Source organism: Phyllopteryx taeniolatus, chromosome 14, assembly GCF_024500385.1.
Source record: "Phyllopteryx taeniolatus isolate TA_2022b chromosome 14, UOR_Ptae_1.2, whole genome shotgun sequence".
Lineage (NCBI taxonomy): Eukaryota > Metazoa > Chordata > Actinopteri > Syngnathiformes > Syngnathidae > Phyllopteryx > Phyllopteryx taeniolatus.
Genome location: NC_084515.1, coordinates 21915853 through 21942369, shown reverse-complemented (window position 1 = coordinate 21942369; position 26517 = coordinate 21915853). Strand labels below are relative to the sequence as shown.

The 26517-nt window shown below is 38.1% G+C and overlaps 1 protein-coding gene across 6 annotated transcripts in view; it reads left to right on the top strand.

Moving 5' to 3' along the window:
- Nucleotides 1–26517, top strand: part of tox (thymocyte selection-associated high mobility group box) — an 89851-nt gene that overhangs the window by 37790 nt on the left and 25544 nt on the right. For 3 of the 6 annotated variants that reach the window (XM_061797866.1, XM_061797867.1, XM_061797864.1), the window contains exons 2-4: nucleotides 14395–14460; nucleotides 16132–16242; nucleotides 25133–25417. In XM_061797866.1, the coding sequence (XP_061653850.1) occupies nucleotides 14410–14460; nucleotides 16132–16242; nucleotides 25133–25417 (447 nt within the window). In that variant the 5' untranslated portion in view covers nucleotides 14395–14409. Of the gene's footprint in view, nucleotides 1–680; nucleotides 880–7145; nucleotides 7204–14394; nucleotides 14461–16131; nucleotides 16243–25132; nucleotides 25418–26517 lie in introns of those variants that run through there. The other 3 variants (XM_061797869.1, XM_061797865.1, XM_061797870.1) reach the window with 3 other exon arrangements.

Below are 26517 nucleotides of genomic sequence, written 5' to 3'. Positions count from 1 at the left end.
GGTTGTTGAACCCATATCTTCCCAAACTAATATATACTGTATGTACTTTAATGCTGTGTAGCCACTACAATGTACTAACTCGGAAATTAATAAAAATCATTGACGTTGAGCTTTTTTCTTAAAGTAATAAACCACCTTTTTAGAGGTATGGAAACTCATTTTGGTATTACATACACTCACCTGTTCAACTGCTTGTTGAATAACAATTAAATAAAACATCCAATTATGTAACAACCACTGAATTGATTTAGGGACATAGACATGACCAAGACAATTTGCTGAAGCTTGGCTCGTGCATTTTTACATTCTTAACAGTCATAGATGTGTACACACAAATCAACCACTTTTGATATTAAAACCTACAAAATAAAACTTTAATGATGCATGTCAAATGTGTAATGAGTTGCAATAACGGTTCACCTCGCAATCCGCGCATCATTCGTTCTTTCCATATTCAGTTGGCAATCGAAAACAAAACAGAAAAATGACTCTTCAATTTATATAATTTCCGTTGTATTGCGTTTTCGCCTGTCAAATGTGTTTTATTTTGAAAAATGACTGGATCTTCTCCGCTGCAACAGCTGCGCGTCGCAATTGACACGTCAAAACTGCACAGAACGCTGCAGCACTTCAGTTCATTACGTTCACGGAAAAGATTTGTTCTTTTCAACGAAACATTAGTGAACGAAACAACACTAGACTGCTTGTCGGTCACATGATACATTACTAAAAATAAGCCCGCAAACTAGCACAAATCAGTAAAAAACAACTGATCTTTAGAGATCTTCTTTTCAAAAGGAAAAAGCCACTTGAGGAGCCAGAACAAGAGCCTACGACCTCAAAGAAAAAGAAAGCTTCTTTTATCCGTTATGTGTTATGGTGAGTTGTATTTCTTATCCATTTATTATTTTTGTGAGTTTTTATATATAATATATATATATATATATATATATACATATATATATATATATATATATATATATATATATATAAAATATTATATATAAAATATTATATATATTAATATTATATATTATATTATATAATATATAATATATTATATAATATATATATATAATATATAATATATATATATATATATATTATATATATTATATATATATATATATATATATATTATATATATATATATATATTATATATATTATATATATATATATATATATATATAATATATATATATACACACACACACACACATATACACATACACAACACAGAGCGGCACGGTGGGCGACTGGTTAGCACATCGACCTCAGAGTTCTGACGACCGGGGTTCAAATCCCAGCCCCGCCTGTGTAGAGTGTGCATGTTCTCCCCGTGCCTGCGTGGCTTTTCTCCACCTCTTGCCCAAAGATAGCTGGGGTAGGCTCCAGCACACCTGTGACCCTTGTGTGGATAAGTGGTACAGAAAACGGATGGATGGATGGATATATGCCACACCTTGACAGCCAGTCTGTGAAAAAAAAAAAGAAAGTCTACTCCAAACCGGTCTGTGTTGCAAAAAAGGTTGGGGACCACTGCTCTAGACAACACACAATTGTCCTTATTATAATTTGGCTGACGGATCATGGAAGGATAACACCAATGCATGTTTTTTTCTTGTATTAACTGTAATGTTAGTTCTGTATTTGAACCATGTAAAGAACTTTGAGAGTCCTCTCTCTGAGAAGTGCAATATAAATAAAATGTACTTATTTATTTATTTACATTTCAAATAATCTCAAAACAGTTTCTCGAATATAACAATGACTGCAGTGTACAGTTTACATAAATAGCATCAACATTCAACAGATCTCAATCCAATAGAGGAGTGGTTCTTAAACGTTTTACACCAAGTACCACCTAAAACAATATTTAGCTCCAAGTACCACCATCATGACTGACATTAAAATACAATAGCGTAGTAGGCTCAAGTGCGTCAAAAACGAGGCAGAGATTTTATTGATAAGAAGTACACTACCAGTCAAAGGCCGAGAGACACTTCTCCATTCAATAGCACTGAATAACATTGAATTGTTTAAAAACTTTTGACTAGATAGCTGACATTCCATTTCTAGACTAAGCAACTTTTTGACTATATACCGTATTTAATATTATTGTACGCCACGAAAACATTATGCACAGTTTTAACACTGTGCTTAAATACAAGAAAATAAAATAATAAAAATAATTCAATTAAAATGTACTGCTCATAAAAGTAAACACAAATTATACCTAAATAAAAGTTTAAGAACAAAGAGTTCTTAAAAATTAAATGCAAATGCGTTGTCCTAAAAAGTTAAATACAACTGAACTGTACTGAGGCAGTGATTCTTTCACAAACCACGACCAGACGGATCCCGCGTTCTACTTGTAATACTAGTACCACACTTTGAGAATCACTACCAGTGGATGGACAGCAGGGATGTGCAGCAATTTTGTAAAGTTGCTATGTCAATATGGACAAAAATGTAACCAACAGCGTCTTGAAGCTATACCGTAAAACTGTTCTGAAAACAGGACCCTGCATGTACCAGCAAGATGTATTTTTTTAAAAAGTCTAATGATGTCTAGTATCTTTTTTTGTCACATCAAAAAAGTGTGAACTCAACGAAAGACTTTACTTTCACCAAAAGCAGCATCAATGCATTCTTCCAAGCCCAGAAGCCTCACAAACATCTGCATTTGTTTTTAGGCAATATCACCCAACAATGTCGCACGTAGCTTCGTCTGAAAATCTCAGCTGTCAGCGCACTAATCGCCATGACTGTCTAAGGGCCATGGATAAACAGCTGTTTCAGGATTTGTCCATTTTCCATTCGCAAACATTACAGGAGAAACACTGACGTGATATCCTAAGAGCACATCTAAATTGCACACACATCACACCCTACACTCCAAGTAACCGTGAAGTGGGTTTAGCAAATGAAAAAGGTGTTTATATTGTTGCCATGGTGACAAGACAGATAAACAGAAAATGTTGAGCTGACCTATCACAGCTGTGTGAATCTCTCTCTCTCTCTCTCTCTTTCACATACACACATGCAAACAGACGCACACACCCATGCACACACACACATGAGCATGCACACAGAGTCGGCTATCTCTCTGCCTGTGCTAAGTTAATTTATGTTCTCTAATGCACTTTAGAGTAAACCGAAATCTATGCAGTCCAGACCAGCCAAATAAATTCAGACAAACCCTTGAGGGTTAAGCATGATCTTAGGCTATTTACACATATGTCCATGTATGACACTGGTTTCATTTCAAGACCCAGCTCTACAACAACAACATTATTGGTTGATTGTGGAACATTTCTGACTCGATATTAACAGCTGTTTGAAAAGACGAGGTTTAAACTTCATTCGATTTGTCATTTTATGAGAAAATGAATCAAAAACAGTTGAGACAGTTTGACAAATGTTCTTTTTTATTTTGCTAAATGACTCCAAGCTCATATTTTATAACTCACCAGTACTGCTTTCTCCATCTAACCCTTTATCAAGTCGATGTTTCATGTGTCCAAACCTTCCCTTGTTTCTCTCTTTTCCATTGTCCTTCTCTGTCATCCTAATAGTCTCTCTCCACCTTTCTTCCCCTTTTCTCCCCCTTAACTCCGACCCTGACCCACTTAACTGGCTGCTTGTTATTCAAACCTTTGCTTTCCCACATGCGCACACACACACACACACACACACACACACACATGCACACACACACATTGATGAGGAGAGGCTGGCATGAAGACACATAGAGAGAAACACAAACCGACATCTTTTCCACTGTCATGTTTCAGTAAAAAGAAAGGAAAGCTTCTGAAACCTAGCGAGAAATATTTTTTTACTTGCTATTATGATTTTAACAAGGGATGTACGCGAACTGTTGTTTTTTTTTACGGATACTGATAAACAATAACTTGCTGCTTTTCCTAGCTGATACTGTTACTGATACCTGATATCGTTTTTCCAATGGTTTATCTCATGGGTCTTCAATGATTTCCAGGCCAAGGACCCCCAAACTGATGGAAAGCTGGAGCAGGGACCCCTACTTATGTATACGTAGCTAATTGTGTTTTATATCAAACTGGATGTATGTTGCAATGCCTTTTTAGTCATCCACAATATTTAAAAAAAATAATTAAAATAGTATTATACCAATATTATGTCATCATTTATTATCATATATCATATGTATTCAACATGCAGCGGCTGAAATAAGTATTTAGCACGTCACCATTTTTCTCATTAAATATATTTCAAAGGTGCTATTGCTACTTTCACCAGATGTTGGGAACAGCCCAACTAATCCGTACATACAAAGAAAGTAGAACAAATAAACTTAGCAATTAAGTTGTGTGTAATATGTATGAAAGCCTATGTTTGCAATGGCAGTTTCAAGACGCCTCCTGTATGGAAAAACTAGTCGCATGCATTGCTCTGGTGTGATTTTAGCCCATTTCTCCACACAAGCAGTCTTCAAATCTTGAAGGTTCCGTGGGCTTCTTTTATAGACCTTGAGTTTCAGTTCTTTCCATAGGTTTTCGATTAGATTCAAGTCAGGTGATTGGCTGGGCCATTCTAGCAGCTTTATTTTTTTTTCTTTGAAACCAATTGAGAGTTTCCTTGGCAGAATATTTTGGATCATAACCCTACTGAAATGTCCACCTTCGTTTCGTTTTCATCGTCCTCGTAGATGGCAGCAGATTTTTGAATGTCTCGGTACATTTGCCCATTCATCCTTCCTTCAATAATGTGAAGTTTACCAGTACCATTTGCTGAAAAGCAGCCCCACACCATCATATTCCCACCAACGAACGTCTCTGTTGCTGTGGTGTTTTTAGGGTGATGTGCAGTGCGATTTCTCCTCCAAACGTGGTGTGCATTATGGCATCCAAACAATTCAATTTTGCTCTCATCCGACCAGACTGTATTCTCCCAGTATTTAACTGGCTTGTCCAAATGTGGTTCAGCAAACTTTGAACAAGCTTTGACATGTTTTTTTTTTCCAGCAATGGGGTTTTGCGTGATGAGTGTGCATAAAAGTGCATTACTGACTGTTTTCCTTGTGACAACAGTACTTGCTAATTCCAGGTCTTTTTGAAGTTCTCCACAGGGGGTCCTTGGCTCTTGGACAACTCCTCTGTCAGAAATCTTGCAAGGAGCACCTGATCGAGGCAGATTTATGGTGTTATGATTGGCTTTCCACTTACGTATTATGGCCCTGGAACGTTCAGAAGCTTAGATATGCGCCTGTAACCAATGCCATCGTTATGTTTTGCAATAATTAGTTTGCGATGGTCTTGAGACAGCTCTCTGCTCTTACCCATCATGAGATGTGTCTTGACTCACACCTTGGCAAAGAGACCTTTTTGTAGGCCATCAATTAGGATTGAACCAGCTCATATTCATTTGCACTGACTAGGATCTGGATTGCTGTTTGATTATTGATAGATTTTGGGTGTTGCCTTGACTTTCCGTGCCTTTTTGCATCTCCATTTCTTCATGTGTTCAATAAATTTTCCCTGTGTCAGTTCACATTTTTACACACAACTTAACTTCTGGGCTTCTTTGTTCTACTTTCTCTGTATGTATGGATTACTTGGGTTGTTCCCAACATCTGGTGAAATTTTCAGGTCAATAGCACCATGGGAAGTATATTTAGTGAGAAAAATGGTGATGATGTTAAATACTTATTTCAGCCGCTGTATGCAATGTAATGTAATAATAAGAATAAAAGAATAACTTTTTATTGTCACAGCAATACGCAAGTACAATATGATTGAGATTAGATGCAATGTATAATGTATTTTTTTTATTGGGCAATCAATACTATTGTCACGTGTTTAGGTTAAAGCTATAATCTTCAATTTTATGTAAAAAAAAAAAAAAAAAGTAATTTTCATCCAAGACACTACTAGAGTAGATGAGAGAATGCTGATTAAGCCTATCACCTTCTGATACATCTTGATATATTTTTCAATATTTATTTTTTTACATTTAGTGACTATCCTTGATACATTCCCATGGTGGATCACTTGGTTGCGCTCTAAAATTACATAGCGGAAATTTTAACTACGAACAGGCAGGCCCATATATGGACAGAGGCAGGTTGACTGAGCCATAGAGAAAGGAGAAAGCGTGCAGGGTTGGAAGGAGGAGGAGGAGGCCGGACAAGTTATATCGAAGCGATGAAGATTTTTGTTGTAACGCTGAATTCCAGTGTTAGGGGGTGCCAGAAATCACATTTTACAGCTTTAAAATACATCCATATTTCATAAGCATAGATCATTTTACACCTAAGATGATGTGAGTCCTGGGATGCACGTCATGGAAACAATGAGTCCCAACCCGGGAACAATGAGTGCCTGCAATTTATCACGGAATACAGATACAGTAATCCTCCGCTATGTCACAGTTCTTGCTTCGCGGTCCCGCTACATTGCCGATTTTTATTCCAACTATTACTGTTTTTATACTTTTTGTACAATAGGTATGTGTTATCCATTGCTCTTGTTCTAACCCAGTATATTATACAGTATGTGTTTTAGGCCTTTCATGATAGCAAATTATTTAGCACAATATATTTTGCCAAAAGCTATCACGACAAACGACAGGTTTTTACGTCATTGATATAATGATATTAGAGCATTACAATTCAAGTACATCATTTTTAAGAAAAATTCACTTTTAATTCTAATCCTAAGAATAATAAATACTGTATTGGCTTTGTAATGAAGAACAATAAATAAAATGTCTTAGATGAAAAATATAAATAAAGCAGACTCAGGCTCTGTTCACAAAAATTGCACTTCAACAAATATTACAATTTGGCACAGCAATATAAACAGTCATTCATTCCTTAACAGGCAATATTCTGCCAATCAAGTTTCCAGTTGGTTAAGAAAAAGAGCCAATCAGCAACATTAATGACAACACAAGTAGATTAAAGCAACCTGTTTTGATTTGTACTACTTTTTAAAAGTCTGCAGCCTTTCTTTAAACGCTGCTTTGTCAACATGTTCAATAGCTATATCTCTTACGATAGTGAGTAACACTTTACTGTATATAATTTCAGCATACTGTACGTGCGCCATATTCACATTTGTGTTTGCATTGTTGTGCAACTGGTTTCATTAATTGCAGGCTAACGGGAAACGGGAGATGTCCCACCGTGTTTTTTGTTCCCAGCTGAAGAAATTAGGTGGGTTGGTTGTGTTTAAAATGGATTTTGTCATTTTGAGATTTCAAGTTGTGTTGTCTTTGTTGCAACTTCATACAAATTCCACATACCAGCTCGTTCATGTTAGCGGGATGGCCGCGTTAATCTGGTTTGAATCCAAAATGTTCCCATATTGTCACGGTGGCATTAGACTTTGGAACTAATTCCATTTATGCTGCGCAATTTTCTGAAACTCCAGCTACCAACTCGCCGTCAGAAAACAGCTTCGTGTACTCGAGCGCCCACATTTCAAACTCACACAGACATGCACACTGCCAATCAGACAGAGTGTCCCCGCTCTTTACTTTCTCTGATTGGTTTAGAAACCACGTTGAAACCCATCGTGTGTCTGCTTTCAAGTCATGGATTTTTTTTCTCTTTCTCTTTCTCAAATGACTTGGCATCTGTATCCACCCTCTGTTTTTTTTTTGCCTCACTATTCAGAAATCAGGGCGCAAATGCGACCCAATTAGTCGCATTCTAGAGTCCTTTCTCGTTCCCCCCCAAAAAAAATAAAATAAAAATCATACGCCGGATTTACGACACCATGCCACAGTACTAAGTCATGCATCCGAAGACACAGATTGATCGTACTTTATGCGACTGATGCACATCAAACGAGATCCAAACTGTTAAAACGTTTGGGGTAAAATTGGGGGAGCATGCTGGAGCCTATCCGAGCCTAGCGAGAGGCAGGGTACAACCTGAACTGGTCGCCAGCCAATCGCAGCGCACATATAAACAAACAACCATTCACCCTCACATTCACACCTACGGGCAATTTTAGAGACTTCAATTAACCTACCATGCATCTTTTTGGGATGTGGGAGGAAACCGGAATGCACCGCGCCACCACCTTTTAACCAAACAATCAAAATATGACAACAAACAGTGCCAGATGATATTCAGCCCATGCATGTTTGAGCACTGTAGAGATGTAACTGTCTCGATTGACTGTATATTGAATTTAAGGTAAATATTGTTTACAGAAATGAACTAAAACAAAAAAAAATTATAGTGACATATCCTCCATTTAGTCTTGCAATTTTGGAGCTTCTGAATAATCTAGAAGAGCTGACTTTGAGCCAGTCACAGTCAGGCGTCATAGCTCAACACCCATGACAAAACTCTTTGAACTGTGTATTTCGGTACGTCTTGATCATTACAGCACATGACAATTGGTGCTGGTTTTCTGAGTTTGCTGTCTCATTATTATGCAGGACACCTGTACATCCAATTGCTACGCACTCAGGGTGAGTTAAATCAAACAAAGCATGGCTTTCATGCAGTTCTTGTCTTCCCCAAAACTGTCGTTGCGATTTATTTAGTTTCTGGAACACAGGAATGTGTTTTTTGCGTCTTCCACTAACACTGCCAATTCCATCACTTCGAACTTCATTTTGCATTTGTGGTGCTCTCCCAAATGTTCCATGCTACTGAAAACCAATACAAAGTGCAAACCCCGCTTTTAGATATGGGATACAAGCTGGCTGGATGTTTCGTGTGCAAAACCATCACCGCGGAGATGACAAGCCGCGTTCCGGTCCTCCATGAGTATAATTCCCCCATAACGTGGCCTTTTAGTTAGAAACAGCTCTTTCATCCCAGGAGAACTTGCTGCTTTTCTGAAGCACTACTTGAACTCACCATGGAAGGGAGGAAAAATGAGAATGTTGTGCCGATGTAGTTTGCTTGGAAGATTATGACTGTTAACTTGTCTCTCATATCCACTGTTTATTTTTGCAGCCCTTTTTAAAAAAAATAAATAAATAGCGCACACAATCTGTTTGAGCGAACACACAATTTAGTGCCCATTATTTGGGATCTTAGTAAATCAGGCCCCGAGAGAGCAATATTCATACAGATAATCTCCTTCATTTTACCACCAATCACATAAAAGAAACAGCTGTCAGTTGTTGTGAAAGCACATCTAAATTAAGATGCAGCCATTGACAGCCATGCCCACTGAGAGAGCTGTCTTTTTTAGCGCTTAGATGTATTTCTGCTGTACTACAGTACTACTCCTGTTTGTTTGCTTAAAACATACATGACAAGTGTTTATGAAGCATGTATGCTAAATCATATCATTCATTACTTGAGAAGGGAAAAATAACCAATTTAATGATTGTTAACAATCCTGCTGATGTGTGGGATAGCACCTTTTTAATCCTTTCTTGAAGCAGTTGAGACAAAATGAAGGGCATTGCTTCACGGTGGGTATTCACAAATTTGCACATTAATTTGAAAGCTATCTGTTAGTTGCTGCAAAACTATTTGCTGTTATCTGGGGTGGCAGTATCTTATCTGTACGGACTGGAGCTTCAGGGGTAGGCTTGGGTTTGCGGCAACTAGTTGATGGAGAGATGCTGTTTGCTTGCTGGCCACTGTCAAGCCTCCAGTTCAAGTGATGCAACAGTGTTTTGTCGACTTTTTCACTCTGAGACTCCCCTTGTATGCCTGTGTGTGCTTGATCTGACTCACCCTGTACTGTGCAACGCAAGTTATACACCAGCGTCTAAATTGAATTTACCTTCAGGATTATCTGTCCATCCATCCATTTTCTACACTGCTTATCCTCACTAGGGTCACGGGTATGCTGGAGCCTATCCCAGCTGACTGCGGGCAGGAGGGGGGGTACACCCTGAACTGGTCGCGAGCCAATCACAGGGCACATATACACAAACAACCATTCGTACTCACATTCACACCTCTGGGCAATTTAGAGTCTTCAATTAAGCCTACCGCGCATGTTTTTCGGATGAGGGAGAAAAGCCACACCGGCAGGGGGAGAACATACAAACTCCACACAGGCGAGGCCAGATTTGAACCCACAACCTAAGAACTGTGAGGCGGATGTGCTAAACAATTATGCACCATGCTGCCCCCTTGAGGATTATAATGAGTATAATACATTAAAAAAAAAAAAACATGTGGATTGCTTTGGCACCATCTAGTAGTAACTTGCTGCTAAGGAAACAATTTGAAGTGAGCTGAGGAACTTCATTCAGACAAAAGTAGTCCCTTGCCTCCATTGTGTGGCATCTGTAGGCAATTACAAACCCTTTTAGGGGCAGCGACAATCATTCTGTGGGGGTTCACTGTACTTGGTTGCAACCAGCATAGGCGCTGTTGATTGACGTCATTTATTGTGAGTGTAGAAGGAGCTACAGTACATCCACGCAGGATCTCACTGTGTAACTCCTGCGGGCTGCATTATTTTGCTGCACTATCATTTCAACAGGAGTGCTTCTATGCATTCAACAATATCTAAAAAATAACAATTAGGAATTCGAATTACATTATCATTATTCCAAGCCAAATGCTGATCCCTATTTTTTATCCTTATTTAAAAAAATAATTTTTAATAATAATAAGATAACAATTTTCTATCCTTATTTTTTAAAAATAATTTTTAATAATAATAATAATTTTTTTGGGGGGGGTGTCACTCTCTAACAGACGGCAGAGTTTGCTGACCATACTTGACAGAATGTTAGAGATCAAATCTTATAATTATATATAAAAAAAAAATTATAAATTATATTCCAGCAATACTTTTAATATTAACTGCCTTGTTTAAACAAAACAAACAGCTCGCGTACAAGTTGAATTTGAGGTGAACATCTTGACTTGACATTCAGGTGCACAAGCCAACTGTGAGACAACCAAGAAGTCTGTACAGTGACTGATACTTGTTCCAAAAAAATCAGTCAAGTCAGTCATGTGTTGTGAGTGCTGACATTTGAATGCATCCTGTCGGCAGTCATCCGGTAGCTGAAAACATCTGCTCCCAAAGTACCAAAATTGTGGGGATGCGCAGGTATTGATGCGGCAAGTCGTCGTACTACTACGGTACCTTTTTTTCTACAACAACCCATATATGCATTTAGCTAAATAAATTCAGCATTATATTTTCATATCTCTCTCGCTCTCTCTCCGTCTTTCTTTCTGTCTCCTCCATCCTACAGTAATAGTTATTTGGGCATGCCATATGTTACAGTAATTCTTCAATGTAACTCACATTTTGTATAAGCCTCGTCACAATACTGTTTTGGCTTTCTGTTGGCTCTGTAAACCTACACCGCATTTGCATAATACCAGGCAGCTGGCAAATGGATAGGGGAGTTACACCTGTCTACCTGTGTGTGTGTGTGTACATAAGATTGTGTTTTACTACTCCCCACCTGTTCAAACTATGGTCTACGTGTCTGTTTGATAACCAAAACAATAATTATATGCCCAGGAAAACATCACTTATTTGAATATACTTTTAATAGTTTACATTAGATCAAGTTTTGTTATGTAGAGTACAGTCCTGACAATTAAACTCAATTCTGTTTTGTGTTGTAGTTTGAAACCGCCAACCCCGAGGAGTAAAAGTCATTACTTACTAAACCAATACAAAATAAATCTACAGTAATAATTCTCTCACTATACATTTGATACAATGTACAGTCTTATGTGGAAAACTTAACTTCAAGTTTTATATTCATGTTTTAATTTGATAAAACCGAAAAGAATGATACACTTTTTCTGCTTCGATCATCAAATATTGTGTTGTAATGCCCTTGAAATTACAATGTCCACTGACATGCAATTATGCCTCTATCGTTCCGGGAGCGTGAATAGGCTTACTTGGAGCTTTCTGTTTACATATTAATATGTATAATAGCTGAAGTAAATATAAAGATATTGAGATTGATAATTGATTTAAATAAGTAATGCACCGAAATTTCAGCCACTGAAATGTTTCGGCCGAAAATTGCCCAAAAGTGCATTTTTGGTTTCGGACTGAAAGACTTTTCTCACCGAAATAAAACAGCCAAAACAGGCTGTTGTTATGACGCAAGGAAAAAACGTGGTCATGTACACTATATTGTAAAATAAAAAAAGTATTAATTAAAAAAAGGTCACACCCACATTGAACAGTCGCCCAACCTCGCTGCTTTCTGCTGCTTGATTATGACAGGGAATGCTTGTTGCACGTTATTATGTATCGCAGCAGCTACCTACGGGCTACAGCAAACACGGCTAAATTTGATGCCGAGATCAGGAGACAAATGCTCACTTCGCATCCAGTTTCAACGCAGCATAAGTCACTAATTATCGCCTCCATAGTAGCGAATGAGCTACCCGTACACTTCTGACAAGTATCGTTATCACGAAGGGCGGACATGGAGTAATTAACAGGAGAAAGACGGGGACGCCATACTCATTGCTTAGCTATTGTGAAATAAAGTGGCAAAATCCAAAAATAACTGATTGGGTGTATACAATACACTTGTCACTTGGTCTGGCTGGAACCATGTAATAGCAACCAAATTTGGAGAGCAAAATAGCAGGCAAATTAACAAATGTGTAGAGAGAAAATACTGTTAGAAACGAAAACGCTAGAAAGCCACACAGGGACCGGAACCAGAAAAGAATTAGTGCGTCACGACTCACGCCACTTGAGAAGATGGGCCTTTAAGTTTCACAAGAAATTAATATGATAACTATTTATAATATAAGATAACCTATAGTAGTCCCAGAATGGGGACATTGGCATTGTTTCAGCAGTAATAGTGGATCAAGGAAATACAAAAATAGCATGCAGGAGAAGACATTTGGCTGCCAATGCGTCCGACATTACAAGGTTGATGCAATAAATACACTAAAATAATAGTATTGAAGTCATAATTTATTAATGTTTATTACTGTAGAGTAATGAATGTGTTGTGCAATTGAACACTATGCAGACTTATTTTTATCGTATCACATAATATATTGCCTTAACTGTCTCACCCTGATGTTCTTGACATAATTTTAAAAATACGGAAATTCAGACAAATTGTTGTGGAAGTGAGCTTCTATAGGTTGGCAGCTCTCCAGTCATAGCCATAGATGCAATTTTACTAATAACTGGCATAGTAATGTTTCGATTTCGGTGCATCACTAATGTAAACATTCACCAACATAAGCCCTTCAAGTCTTTCAATAAAACAGTCGAATCTGAAGTGTTGGACAATGGCTAGTCAACCTGTGATTTGTTGTTTGTTGAATGAAGTTTTAAAATCAACCTAATCCATGTAACTCTGAGTAGTCCCCTGCAGTTAATGTGATGCAGTGTATCGTGAGGCTGTTCAGTGGTTGCTACAGTGTGTCACACATTGTTACATTAATTTTTGACTGCAGTGCAGGCCCAGCAAACGAGAAAACCAACACTGCCACAGTAGCATGACAAATCAAGGAGGTAAAAGAGGAAAATAACGACGTAAATAAGATGCAGAAATTTGATGGGTGCCATTTAACAGAGCTTAAATTTTCATAATTGTATGGTATATGGTTTGTTTAGCTTGTCAAATGTATTTTCTTTATGGCTAATGAAACGGTTTACATTGCATGAATTGTGGTTACAGTTAATATTACCTTTTAAAAATATTAATTATCTTTACTACTCTATTTAGTGACCGTAAGAGTAGTTAACTTTTGGCATCTCCCGTCTGGTGTGCACCACAACAGTTATACAATGAAGAAAGAAGAAGATACGAACTATAGAACAAGATGATAACAAAGGAGACGATGTGACTCAGACACATATGTTATGCAAGTTCAAAACACTGCTGGCAACCTCCGGTGCCGGCAATATAATCTCCAAAGAAGACTGAGAGAGAAATGCGAGTGTATTTTGTTTTTATAAGACTACAGACAAATAAGAAAAGCTACCGACCCTATATCCAGAGAGTGCCCCCCCCAAAAAAAAAAATGTCATAGCGAACCTTTTGAATCATCTCCCTGATTGCTCTCGTCATAGTCATTTTAAGTACATTATGGGGCATTACAATTTGTAATGTGCAGAAAGTGCACATTTTTTTGCATTCAAAATGAAACTGGTCGCAGTGCTTTAGGTGCCTGAAGTGGAGGTCAAACAGAAGGTTAGAATAAATCTTTCACTGACATTGACCAAATTCCTACAAATGTTTTATTTTGATGCCAGGAAAAAGAGCCCACTGTATGTACGTTTTGTCCTACATCCGAATCCTAAACAATAACTTGACTTTGAACAAGCACAGTGAGGCTTTTGAGTTATTGCAATTTTTTTCCATTTTAATGTTGCTCTGCGACCGTTCTAGTATTTATTTTATGCTTTTCTTTTTAACTGACATTCTTGCTCTTCCTTTGTCTTCCCTCAAGTTGGAAGGAGACACCATGTTCCTGAATATGCAAGAAACGGGCTTCGACTATGGTTCAAACAACCAGGTTAGTGTTGTTATAGTTATTGTTTTGTTTCTTTTGTTTTAGAACAAATTCTAGGCCAGTTTTGTATCTGAATACAGTACAAATAAAACGATTGACTGGATGGACCAAACCAAAGAGTTCATACTCCTGTACTGTAAAGGTGATAAGTATATACTGTATATTAGAATATAATTATACTCTACTGCATAAATGTGAGGTGTACACAGATATAGAGACCAAAGCTATCATGTTATGTCTTGTCTATTTGTTATTTTCCATTTTATTTGTATTGTGTTGATATTTCATTGCAAATACAGTACAGGTTGAAAATATGTAAATGACACTCTTTTCGCTGATCTTTGTGTTCACCTCACAAATTTGTACAGTGTTAGTTAAATATGTCGTTTTAGTAATTTTAAGTATGTTTTGTGTTAATGGATCCTTAATGGATGGACATTCGTTTTGGTCACTGCTATTTACAATTTCCCAAAATATTTTTCAAAATAAAACTTCTGGCAGTACATGTATCTGTTATGCTTTAAAAAAATATTTATGTTAACAATTTTGCAATACTGATAACATGATCATTTTGGCAAAGTTCATACTGTTTCATCTGTAAGTTCCATTTTTAATATCACAGACAATGAAAAACAACTTTCAATATTTTGGCACATCATCATCATTACCAGCACTTAATGTGACATCTGTGTCTGCTGAGAAAGAACTAGAAATTAGAGTAATCCAAAGTGAAATTGGGTTTGTTCAATCATTTAACAAAGTGCTTTTTATTAATCAAATATTAGGAAATTATATTATGCAATCAATATATGGGAGGTCTCTAGAGAAAGACAGCAACCTGGCAGTTTTTAGCTTATCTTTGTTTATGGGAATTTACACATTACACATTTACACAGTCATTTATTCTCATGACAGTACTTTTTATTGTCCAAATTCTGGCTTTATTCGAGTAATTATGCTATATTTTAGATATCACAAAAAACCTGGTATTTGAACAGGAGTATATAGACTATTTTTTTTCCACTGTGTATGATACTTTCATGGACTGTCATCCATATTATTTATAACCCTAAACATGAACCTCCTGGTGGTGCAAACATCAGAAGAACTCATAAAAATTATAGTCTGGGAATAATATACTGTCTGTGTTTCTGTATGACTTGCACTGTCAAAGATAACATCATATGATATTTGTTCAATAAACATATCCATATGGAATTTAGCCATCATTCATATACACTGGGCGGCACGGTGGACGACGGGTGGATGGATATACACTGTAAGCAGTGCATGAGACGGAATCAACCCATTTCCAAAAACATTACATTTCTCCTTCAAAAAATATTCATAAAAAATATCTCAGTTGCTCTCTCGCTGCGGTTCCACAAGTGCCTATACATTAATTAAGGTAGAAATAGGCTGAAAACGGTCTTTTCTGTCTGTAAACAAAATTCAGTAATTACCGCTAACTAACCCAAACCTGAAGATTCAAGTGAGCACAGAATCCTAAGCTTGTGTGTTGATGGGAATAAGGGCATGTTGTGCATACCTCTTTTCCTCCCGAGTTCGCTTTGTCCTTGCTATCCTCCTTGGCATTTTCATTTGACCTTTATTTGACCTCTGACCTTGTTCTGGCCCATCTGAACCTTTTGTTTGTCTCTGTGACTCCCACAGTTTCGTGTGCCGCAGCCCCCTCAGCCCCTCAGCAAAGTGACACCTCCCAACCCTGCCTCGCAACACTGGAGGAGGGACACGCACATGCACGACACGCACCGTCTGCCTTGGGTGATTGCACGCACACACACACACACACATGCGCCCACACAAACCAGTATCATGATATTCAATGAAAAAACCTGCCCATGATAGTCACTGTCTAACCCTAACCGTAACATATGAAGAGGGAATCCTTAAATTTCTACTGCAGAAATATGTCACAAATACAAAATTGAAAACAGATATGATATCTATTTACACAAATTTAACTGTGCAAGTGTATTATCTTTTACTTTACCTCTCAGTCTACGGTTGCAAATAACAGGTGTAACATGTTTCTCAACCCCGTTTACAGTGGTGCCTCAACTTACAAGTTTTATTTGTACGTCAAAGCACTTGAATGATCAGATGATCTTTCCCCATTGCAATGAATGGAAATAAATGGAAATGACATTAATCTGTTCCAGCACTTCTGCTCCTTCTGGTGTGTGCACCTTGGCAAACGGGTTGCAGTATAATACAGCCATACAGACACAAATGAAAAAGAGTTTCATAACTAAATGACTCATATTAGACGTTTTTTCGCAGAAGATAAATGATATGTTTGTGAGTATTGTTGTATTGTCTGTCTACATGTGTTGTTGCACCAGTTCTGTTCAAATATCTGTGACTTTGTGCGCAGTCAGTGCTTTAGATATCATGTCGCTTAAATAACAGATCAGTATGTATGAGGCCCAGTTTCCACCAAGCGGTGTTCTGTGCTGTTTAATACACAGTTGTATTTGTCAAAAGTTGTGACCGTAACAAAAATAACGGATAGATACCGATCATTGAGGTACCATCTGCAGTATGGTACCTAAAAGGTGGAGTTTGATAGATTTGTAGGCAACTGATTGGCAGAAAATGGACTGGAGTACATTTTAAAATTTTTACTTACAGAAAACAAACAACCACATGCCAGAAAGAAAGAACATAAAAGGCTGTCTGTCCCTCATTGTTTGTTTACTGTGCTCCTCTTATTTGTTGAATTGCTATCACACTGTTTCCATTGCTAACACATCCTATGATTGAAATGTAAGTCACATCAGGGTTTGCATTTCTTAACTGTACCATGGTGAGTTGAACTGGCACTTGAAAGAAAGGTGACTTATTTTGTTAGGTACAGCAGGGCGTAAAATGGAAGCACAGAGATATTGATGTGCTAATTTGGCTCCCTTGTGGTAATTTGGGCAGCCTGGGTGAACACTCGTTTTTATTTTCCATCATTGTGTAGGGTTGCACTCTGAAAGTTCTTATGTCCTTCTTCCATGCCACTGTTTTGTTGAACAAAGTCATATTTGTAGCAGTCGGTCTAGTAAAACCTGTAGGGCACTCCATTTGCCTCAGTTCACTTAATCCACACAATTGTCATAATTCAACCCAGCAATCAATTAATTGATCAGTTATTTTGCCCATCGCTTGTTTTTGCATTATGCTTGCAAGAAATCAATCACCCTCTTTTCTTTTCTTTCCTCATGCACACGCTCATGAGTTTCCTGTTTGTAGCCTGTAGTTTACCTCAAACATATTATTTGACAGCAGAGAATGGTGTTGACAATAAAATGAAAGACATGTCAGTCAGGCTTTCATCAAACACAGCGTCTCTATGCACAAACAATTTTGTTGAGCTTCAAAGAATACTTTGAGGTCCACCCTGAGGCTAATCAGCCTTTAGCATCAGTTTAAAATAAAGTATATTCCCTCGAGGACAGGACACACTAACAAAACCAGATGGACCATTTTTATTTGACTCTTTTAAACACCAAAATTTACATGAGCAGATCTACAACTGTGCAAATACTCTGCATTATTGTGCAGATGGTCAAAACAGTTGAAATGTAGCATTTGCAAATGCTTTCTGGTTCTGAAAACATGGAGTTGTGGGAAATAATGTGCAAATAATGGGACACAACATAAGCAAAAGGACTTAATCCTGACTACATTAGTCTTTCTAGAAGCTCCCAGCACGGGCTTTTGTGTTAGCATGAATGGAAGAGGAGAGAGACAAGGGGCTGTAATTTATGCAGAACATGAAGAACTGATCGAAAAAACAGGACAGACAGACAGACAGAGAAAAAGTCTAATTTATGCAGCTCTCTGAGCTCCAATAGTTTTTAAAAGTTCACCACAGCTGGATTTGTTGGTTTGTAAGGACCTGAACCACATCGCAGGGCTTTCAAGCTCCAAAATGACATGGAAAAGGAGGAAGGGGAGTGAAAAGAGGAAAGTAGAAACTTATCAAAGTAGTTGAACTGATGAGTGACCAGACTGACAAGTTTAGGAAAGATTAATATCTGAGCATCAAAACCATGACAGTCACCACCCCAGAGGAATAGATGTGTCAGTGCTGTCAGTGACGCTTGACGCATATTCAACTGTCGAAGTAACAGCTCTATTCGGCCCGCGCTGGTCATACCAACACCCCCCAGACATGTTGTACACTCTTATTTGCAAAAGAAAAGTTTGAGAATTGCATTAGTGTCAAGTAACCATCCACCTCTATGGAGTGTCACGTCACCGTCCATGAACCGTGAAGTAGTTGGAACAAGCGAACAAAGGTTTTTCTCCACTCCACCTCCATTCTAGTCTTTCTGTTTTTTATAGACTTTCATTTTACTGGCATTAACTGGGAAGAAAATACCTGAGATGCTGTTCTTCTCTTTCATTCACCATTCAAACATGAATTACATTGATATAGTAAGGGGATTCCTTGACCTCAAAATATAAAATGGTAATATATTTATTCGAAAATATAAAAATCTACGAAATTACAGAAGTAGCTTATTCAGATAGGAATATATGGTAATAGTCAGTGAAGATTACTTTGGAAATGTAGTTGTTATAATTACCGTAATTTATAATATGTATAATACACATTTTTTTCCCCAAAATATTGGGGAATTGTCAAACATCAATAGTGCCCATTATATTTGAGAAGAGGGGAAAATGAAAAAAACTACCACCACCTGGAGGTTGTGAAAAAAAGCTGTACACTTTCATTCCCATATGCCACCGCCACCTAGAGGTTATGAAAAAGGTGTACACTTTCCTTCTAGTATGCCACCACCACCTAGAGGTTATGAGAAAGGTGTCGCCTACACTTTCATTCCAAAATGACAGGGGTACATATTACTAAATATATATACAGTCGTGCTCATGAATTTACATACCCAGGCAGAATTTATGAAATATTGTTTTTTTTTTTTAAATACGACTAATGACTGAACAACATCCATCATTCATTTCTTTGTGGATATATTTTGTTTAATGATAATGCTTTTCTGAAATGCTTGACAGTTTAATTTGAAATAAAATAAAATTAAATGTGTTTTGCCTGGTCCTTCTTGTTTTCTTTAAAGAACTGTACACATCTTACAAATTCTGCCTGGGTAATCAAACATATGAGCACAACTGTGTGTTTTCTTATTTACTAAATAAAAGTAGGGCTGTGAATTTTAAAATAAGAGCAAGGAAATAAAAAGACAGTATTACGTGTTCAAATAAAGTGCTTAACTTCAGAATAATTATTTGAAAAAAAATGAACAAAATACATATAATACATCATGTTTTCATCATATGGGTAGAAGCAAAATCATGCATTGTAAAAATGCATTATACAGAGGTAGAAGTGTTTTCCAGAATTTTGAGGTCAACTTTGGGGATGCGTATTATACATGGGTGTGCATTATACACGAGAAATGACGGTAACCCTGATGAAAATGTAATAGTAGTGTAACTATTTCAATTATTCTCTCAAAGTAATATAACATTTAATTATATTTTGAATACTTTTCTTAATGTTAAATGAATGCAAAACCCTTGGATGTTTTATCAAAAAGTTGATTAAAACCATAGATAATTATTTTAGAATTACCTCATATTTGTTCTTTACACAAATAATAAACTGATAACAAAATAAATTATTAAATACATAATAAAAAATGTGTTTGTTGCATTATATGTGTACAGCATGTGGACCTTGAGCAAGACACTGATAACCCGAAATGCTCCCCGGGCGCTTCAGCTGCCCCCTGCTCCAGTGTGTTCCACTAACGTGTATGTGTTCACTGTGATGGGTTAAATGCAGAGAACAAATTTCGTGTGCATGCACGTATGTTCATGACAATAAAAGATGATTCTTCTTCTTCTTCTACTTCCTCTTCTTCTTCTAAATACCATACCATGCTGACCATATGACAAATGTGCACAATTTAGACAAACGCAGTATGTCACGTTTGAGACTACGGCAGAATGACACATGGCCAAAGAGAGCTAATCACAGGCGTTGACTTTAGAAAGAGGAAGTGAGATGTAAAAAATGCATCCATTCTCAACACTGCTTATCGTGTTCAGGGTTGCGGGGTGCTGGAGCCTATCCCAGCTGAGTTTGGGTGAAAGGCTGTCTGCAACGAAGTCAGGCAAATGTACCACTACGCCATATGTGACTAGCTATTTTTCAAATGTAACTTTAAATGTGTAAAATGTATGTATTAAAAATGTATTTAGGTAAAGTTCTCATCTAACTTTTTCCTGCAATACATTTGAACTAAGTACAGTTTTTTTTTTATTTAAGCACAGTGTTAATGTTCAAAGTACATAATGTTACAGTGGATAATATTAAACATACTTTACATACAACAAATAAAACCTCCTTTTTGATGAACACTAAGGCCTACAAGGCTACAATTTTATTTGGTTTGGTGAAAGCGCGAGCGAGATGAAAGAGAAATCATGGAGGAGATTAGAAGAGCAAGAGAGCCAACGAGGGGTGGAAGGAGATGGATGGTGCGAGATGAGGAGTAAAAGAGTACGAGAGGGGAGAGACCGGTGTGGCTAGCCAAGCGGAAAAGCTGTCAGTCTCTATAAAAGATCTCCTCAGTCAGATTAGTATGAGAGGGCTTCTCAAATGCTGCCTCTTTCTTTTAGCCCTCATGTCTCTCACTCTTCTCTTGCACAATTCTCTCACTCCATTTCACTCGTGTCGTCGCTCACGGAATAATTAAGCCTATATAGTTCTTTCAGCGTATCACAACTTTGATGTATTTTCTTTTTATACACAAGCTATTCCCTTGGGGGTAACTGAGTTTGTACATATAAATTAGTGTGATTGTTTGTTCACAAGTCTTTGATTCAAGGGTGGCAATATCGTGAGTGATAATTACTGGGAGAAAGAAAGAAATATGAGACACAGCACAAAGATACAGTGTAGAACACACTGTTGTAATGACAATGGGCAGTATTTAAATCCCACTAGTTATTGTTTCTGACAGTAATTCTTCATCACACTGAAGTCTCTTTTCCCATATGCAATTTCGATTTTCTCTCTTTTCTATTTTCTCTCTTTTCAATTCTGTCATGATGTAAACCAAAGAACCAATGCTCCACATATTCATCTAAGTTCTGCAACCTTTCCTAAACCTGACTATTTGCACTGGATTTAAAGGAAGAACAAATACATTTCTATCATGAGAATCCATTGTAAATGTTTATTATCTGTTATTTGATAAGTCGCCAATGAAAAAAAGACGTGGCTTTAGTATCAATCATAAGATTAAAGCCACATCGTTGACAAAATGAGTTTTGCTGTGCTTAAGAATTTCTGTGACTGAAGGGCTCTGGTTTGATTCTCTGGCTGACAAAAGCATGTGCGTGGGGGTAATGAAAAGGTGGTGCTTCCCCCTCCCCCCTCAAGTTTCAGTTAATCCATCTTCTGAATCTTAAATTGTTTTTTTCAAGCTTTCAACTTATACTGGTAATGTTTTTGCTCTTGGGAAAAAAATATAGGCATTGGTGTTCTTAAATTAGTGGGCTGCTTTTACAATTTTGGATGTGGCAAATACATACATGATAGTTGTAAATGTGTAGTCAAGTGGGACCAACTTCTCATATGTTTGTATTGGCCGGCCAATTTAATTGGACCATATTAGCCATTTTCAAAGATGCAAAAATTGGCCAATTTTTGTCATTTTCTTTTTTTTTACACATTAGAACAGGGGTGTCAAACTCATTTATATCGCGGGCGACATCATAGTTATGGTCTCTCTCAGAGGGCCGTGATGATTGTGAAACCATATAAATGTCTACTTAATTACTTTATATTATTACAAAGACACAACAAATGGATTGATAACTAGTGTTGACCTAAGAAGTTAATGAAAATTGTCTGCTCAACTAATCTTCAGTTTGTTTTAAAAGCGGGTTTGGTAACAAAAAATGGTTGCAATGTCTCTTAACATCATCGACGCACATGATTTGCTTTTGCGGGCTGCATAGCATGAAGTGGAGGGCCGGATCTGGTCCCCGGGTCTTGAGTTTGACACCTGTGCATTAGAACATAAGACAAAGATAATGAATTCAGACAAACATCCATCCATCCATTTTCTGAACCGCTTATCCTCACTAGGGTCGCACGGGTGTGCTGCAGCCTATCTCAGATGACTTCTGGCGAGAGGCGGGGTACACCCTAAACTAGTCGCCAGCCAATCGCAGGGCACATATAGACAAACAACCATTCACACTCACATGCACACCTATGGGCAATTTAGAGTCTTCAGTTAACCTACCAAGCATGTCAAAACGTTACAATAAACTTGAAAAATGATTTAGTAATGGAATCAGTCCTTTCTTAACATTAGTCATTTTTTTAAATAATTACATCAATGCTTGCATTATCATATGTATGAAGAATGTGTGTTTGTATGTATTGTATACAAAATTGTACACTATATGTGTAATGTATACAGTCATAAAAAAAATATTACCCCACCCTTGTTTCTTCAACTTCTTGTTCATGATATAATACCTGGTACCACTAAAGGCATTTTACCTGAAGAATACAAAAGCTTAATTGCAATACTAAATATAATTTTGGTTATTATCAAGGAAACCATCGAAAATGGCGCGAGCTAGATATCAGCTGTTACAATATATTAAACTCTTATGAGCTATTTTCGTTGTCATTATTATATTTGTCCAACCAAATGTACCTTTTGTTGCACCTGGCTTTATAAATGAACAAGAAACTGAAGAAACAAGGGGGTCTATTTTTTTTCATGACTATATTAATTATGTCTATATTTATACACACTTTACTCATACTTATTACTGTGTATTTCAAGCTTTCAAGATTTTTAATTCAAGCTTTTAGTGTGCAGTATTCTTGTATTTGACTGAATTTGATTTCTCCCAACTCACTGATGGTGTAGTGGTACACTCGCCTGACTTTGGCGCGGGCAGCGTGGGTTCAGTTCCCGCTCAGCGACGGCGTGAATGTGAGTGCGAATGGTTGTCCGTGTCTATATGTGCCCGGTGACTGACTGGCGACCAGTTCAGGGTGACGTCTGCCTTTCGCCGAAGTCATCGGGGATAGGCTCTAGCGCCCCGCGACCCTAACCAGGATAAGCGGTGTTGAAAATGTTGAAATGGATTTCTCCCATTGTAAACAATACAATGCGCACCCAGTCAGTGGCTGGCTGGCCAGTGCTGTTTTTCATTGCGTACAGAGCCACAACACTCAAAAAGTGGACGTATTGGGTCCACTTGGATATTAAGTTGTTTTTCTTTTACATTCGGGTGGGATTTTTATTCTTCTCGAACTCCCCGATTTCTGGAGTGCTCTCCAACGATGAGTGTAGCCCCTGTGTCCGCGTTGGAGTGCTTCAAGCTGGGCTTCCGTGCGGCACGCACCTGTGCTTAGTCGTCTCATGCTATCGATGCCATCAATCTCCTGCTGGTAACACTCACTCTCGTATGCATGAAATGACGAGTTTCCCTAACAGGAAAATCCACTGCATATAACAATGACTTTGTTCACATAGTCTCGTGAGCTGCAGACTCGGAGGTTACGTCCCGTTGGCTAATGCTCAAGGGCTCTTTATACTCCCGACAACGCCTACATTGTATCACGTGACCGACGCATTGGGCCGCGCGTAGAATGCTGCACGTAGAATGCCACGGAGATAATCTCTCGTGATTGGTCCATTTTAGTCACATGTTGTAATGACGTACTCAGCTTTCCCCTTGATTACACATGCCGCCGCCGCCATCTTGATCGATTTTGCAGCATAATTAAACGTATCATCTGGTCATCTAGGTCCATTTGTTCTAGCAGACACTGTTCCACGATCGCCATTGTTGTAGCTTTGTTCCTTGTTCCGGAAAGGAAAGTAAAAACGGCTACCGGAAATGGAAATGAAGATTCAAAGGCATTGTGTATAGAAGGAGAAGAAGAAGAAGAATCACCTTTGAATGTAATGAACATGCATGCATGCACACGAAATTTGTTCTCTGCATTTTACCCATCACAGTGAACACATACACGTGTTAGCGGAACACATTGGAGCAGGGGGCAGCTGAAGCGCCCGGTGGCAGGCGATGATCTTAACCATTGGGCCACGGCTGCCCATACATAATGGTTTGGCTGTAACTTCACTCATTATGTTGCTTATATACTGCACAGATTTTTGGCCTCAATCTTTTGCATATTTTGCACTTGAAAATTCCTCTCTGTTGTAACGTTAAATAAATACTAAAAGACCATGTATTGTAAAATAGTCAAATGTTCGAGAAGCCTCTGCCAAATATCAGAATTAGCATCGACCTTAAAAAAAAAATCCACATCGGTTTGTATGTATTCAGCTAAATAGACATTCATGAGCAGATCCCTGAATTGTTTATGCTCTATTGGCAAAATGATTTGCATTTATGTCATTAAAAAGGATTTTTGTGCTTGTAATTTCAATGCTGTGTTACATAGTTACACTGCCTACTACAGGACTGGCATGTATAGTACAGCTTAATTAACTTATGAGGGTTGTGGTTGTGGGAATGTCTTAATATTTTTACAAGTGGATTGTAAAACTATTTGTAATGTATAGCGGAAAGATTTGGATTCATATTTGCTCTATTCCCTTATCTTCAGTCTTATTCAATGGGAGGTTTGGGTGATGATGACTACAACATTCCACCCATCACTCCCCCTACTTTGCCAGACCACATGATGCCCCCGCATCTGCCCCACGATTCCTCAACTGGACCCTATCCCCCTCTGGATACCAACACCAGCTCAACGTCACACCACCCCTACCAGCTACAGGGTATGAATCTGGCCGGAATGCCTGCCAGTCAGGATGGAGCGCCTATGCTGAGCCAAGATGGGGGTACATTCAGCCCAGACGGGTCAACCATGACCAATACTCTATCTGTGGTGAGTGGGACAAAATAATTCACACTTACAAATGGCATTTTTGTTTTAATTTAAAACTTCCATCCATTCCATCACCGCTTATCCTGGTTAGGGTCACAGGGTGCTGGAACATTTCTCAAACATATCTTATAAGATATACAGTGGGAACGGAAAGTTGTCAGACCCCCTTAAATGTTTCACTCTCTGTTATATTGCAGCCATTTGTTAAAATCATTTAAGTTCATTTTTTTCCTCATGAATGTACACACAGCACCCCATATTGACAGAAAAAAAACTTAATTGTTGAAATTTATGCTGATTTATTAAAAAAGAAAAACTGAAATATCACACAGCCATAAGTATTCAGACCCTTTGCTGTAACACTCGTATATTGAACTCGGGTGCTGTCCATTTCATTTCATTGGAGTCCAGCTGTGTTTGATTATAGTGATGGACTTGTTTAGGAAAGCCACACCCCTGTCTGTGTAAGACCTTACAGCTCACAGTGCATGTCAGAGCAAATGAGAATCATGAGGTCAGAGGAACTGTCTGAAGAACTCAGAGACAGAGTTGTAGCAAGGCACAGATATGGCCAAGGTTACAAAAACATTTCTGCTGCACTTAAGGTTCCTAAGAGCACAGTGGCCTCCATAATCCTTACATGGAAGACGTTTGGGGTAACCAGAACCCTTCCTAGAGCTGGCCATGCGGCCCAACTGAGTAACCGGGGGAGAAGAGCCTTGGTGAGAGAGGTAAAGAAGAACCCAAAGATCACTGTGGCGGAGCTCCAGAGATGGAGTCGGGAGATGGGAGAACGTTCTAGAAAGTCGACCATCACTGCAGCCCTCCACCAGTTGGGGCTAAAAAAACCACCTGAAGGACTCCAAGATGGTGACAAATAAGATTCTCTGGTTTGATGAGACCAAGATAGAATTTGTTGGCCATAATTCTAAGTGGCATGTGTGGGGAAAAAAACAGTCACTGCTCATCACCTGTCCAATACAGTCCCAAGAGTGAAGCATGGTGGTGGCAGCATCATGCTGTGGGGGTGTTTTTCAGCTGCAGGGACAGGACGACTGAATGAATGCGGCCAAGTACAGGGATATCCTGGACGAAAACCT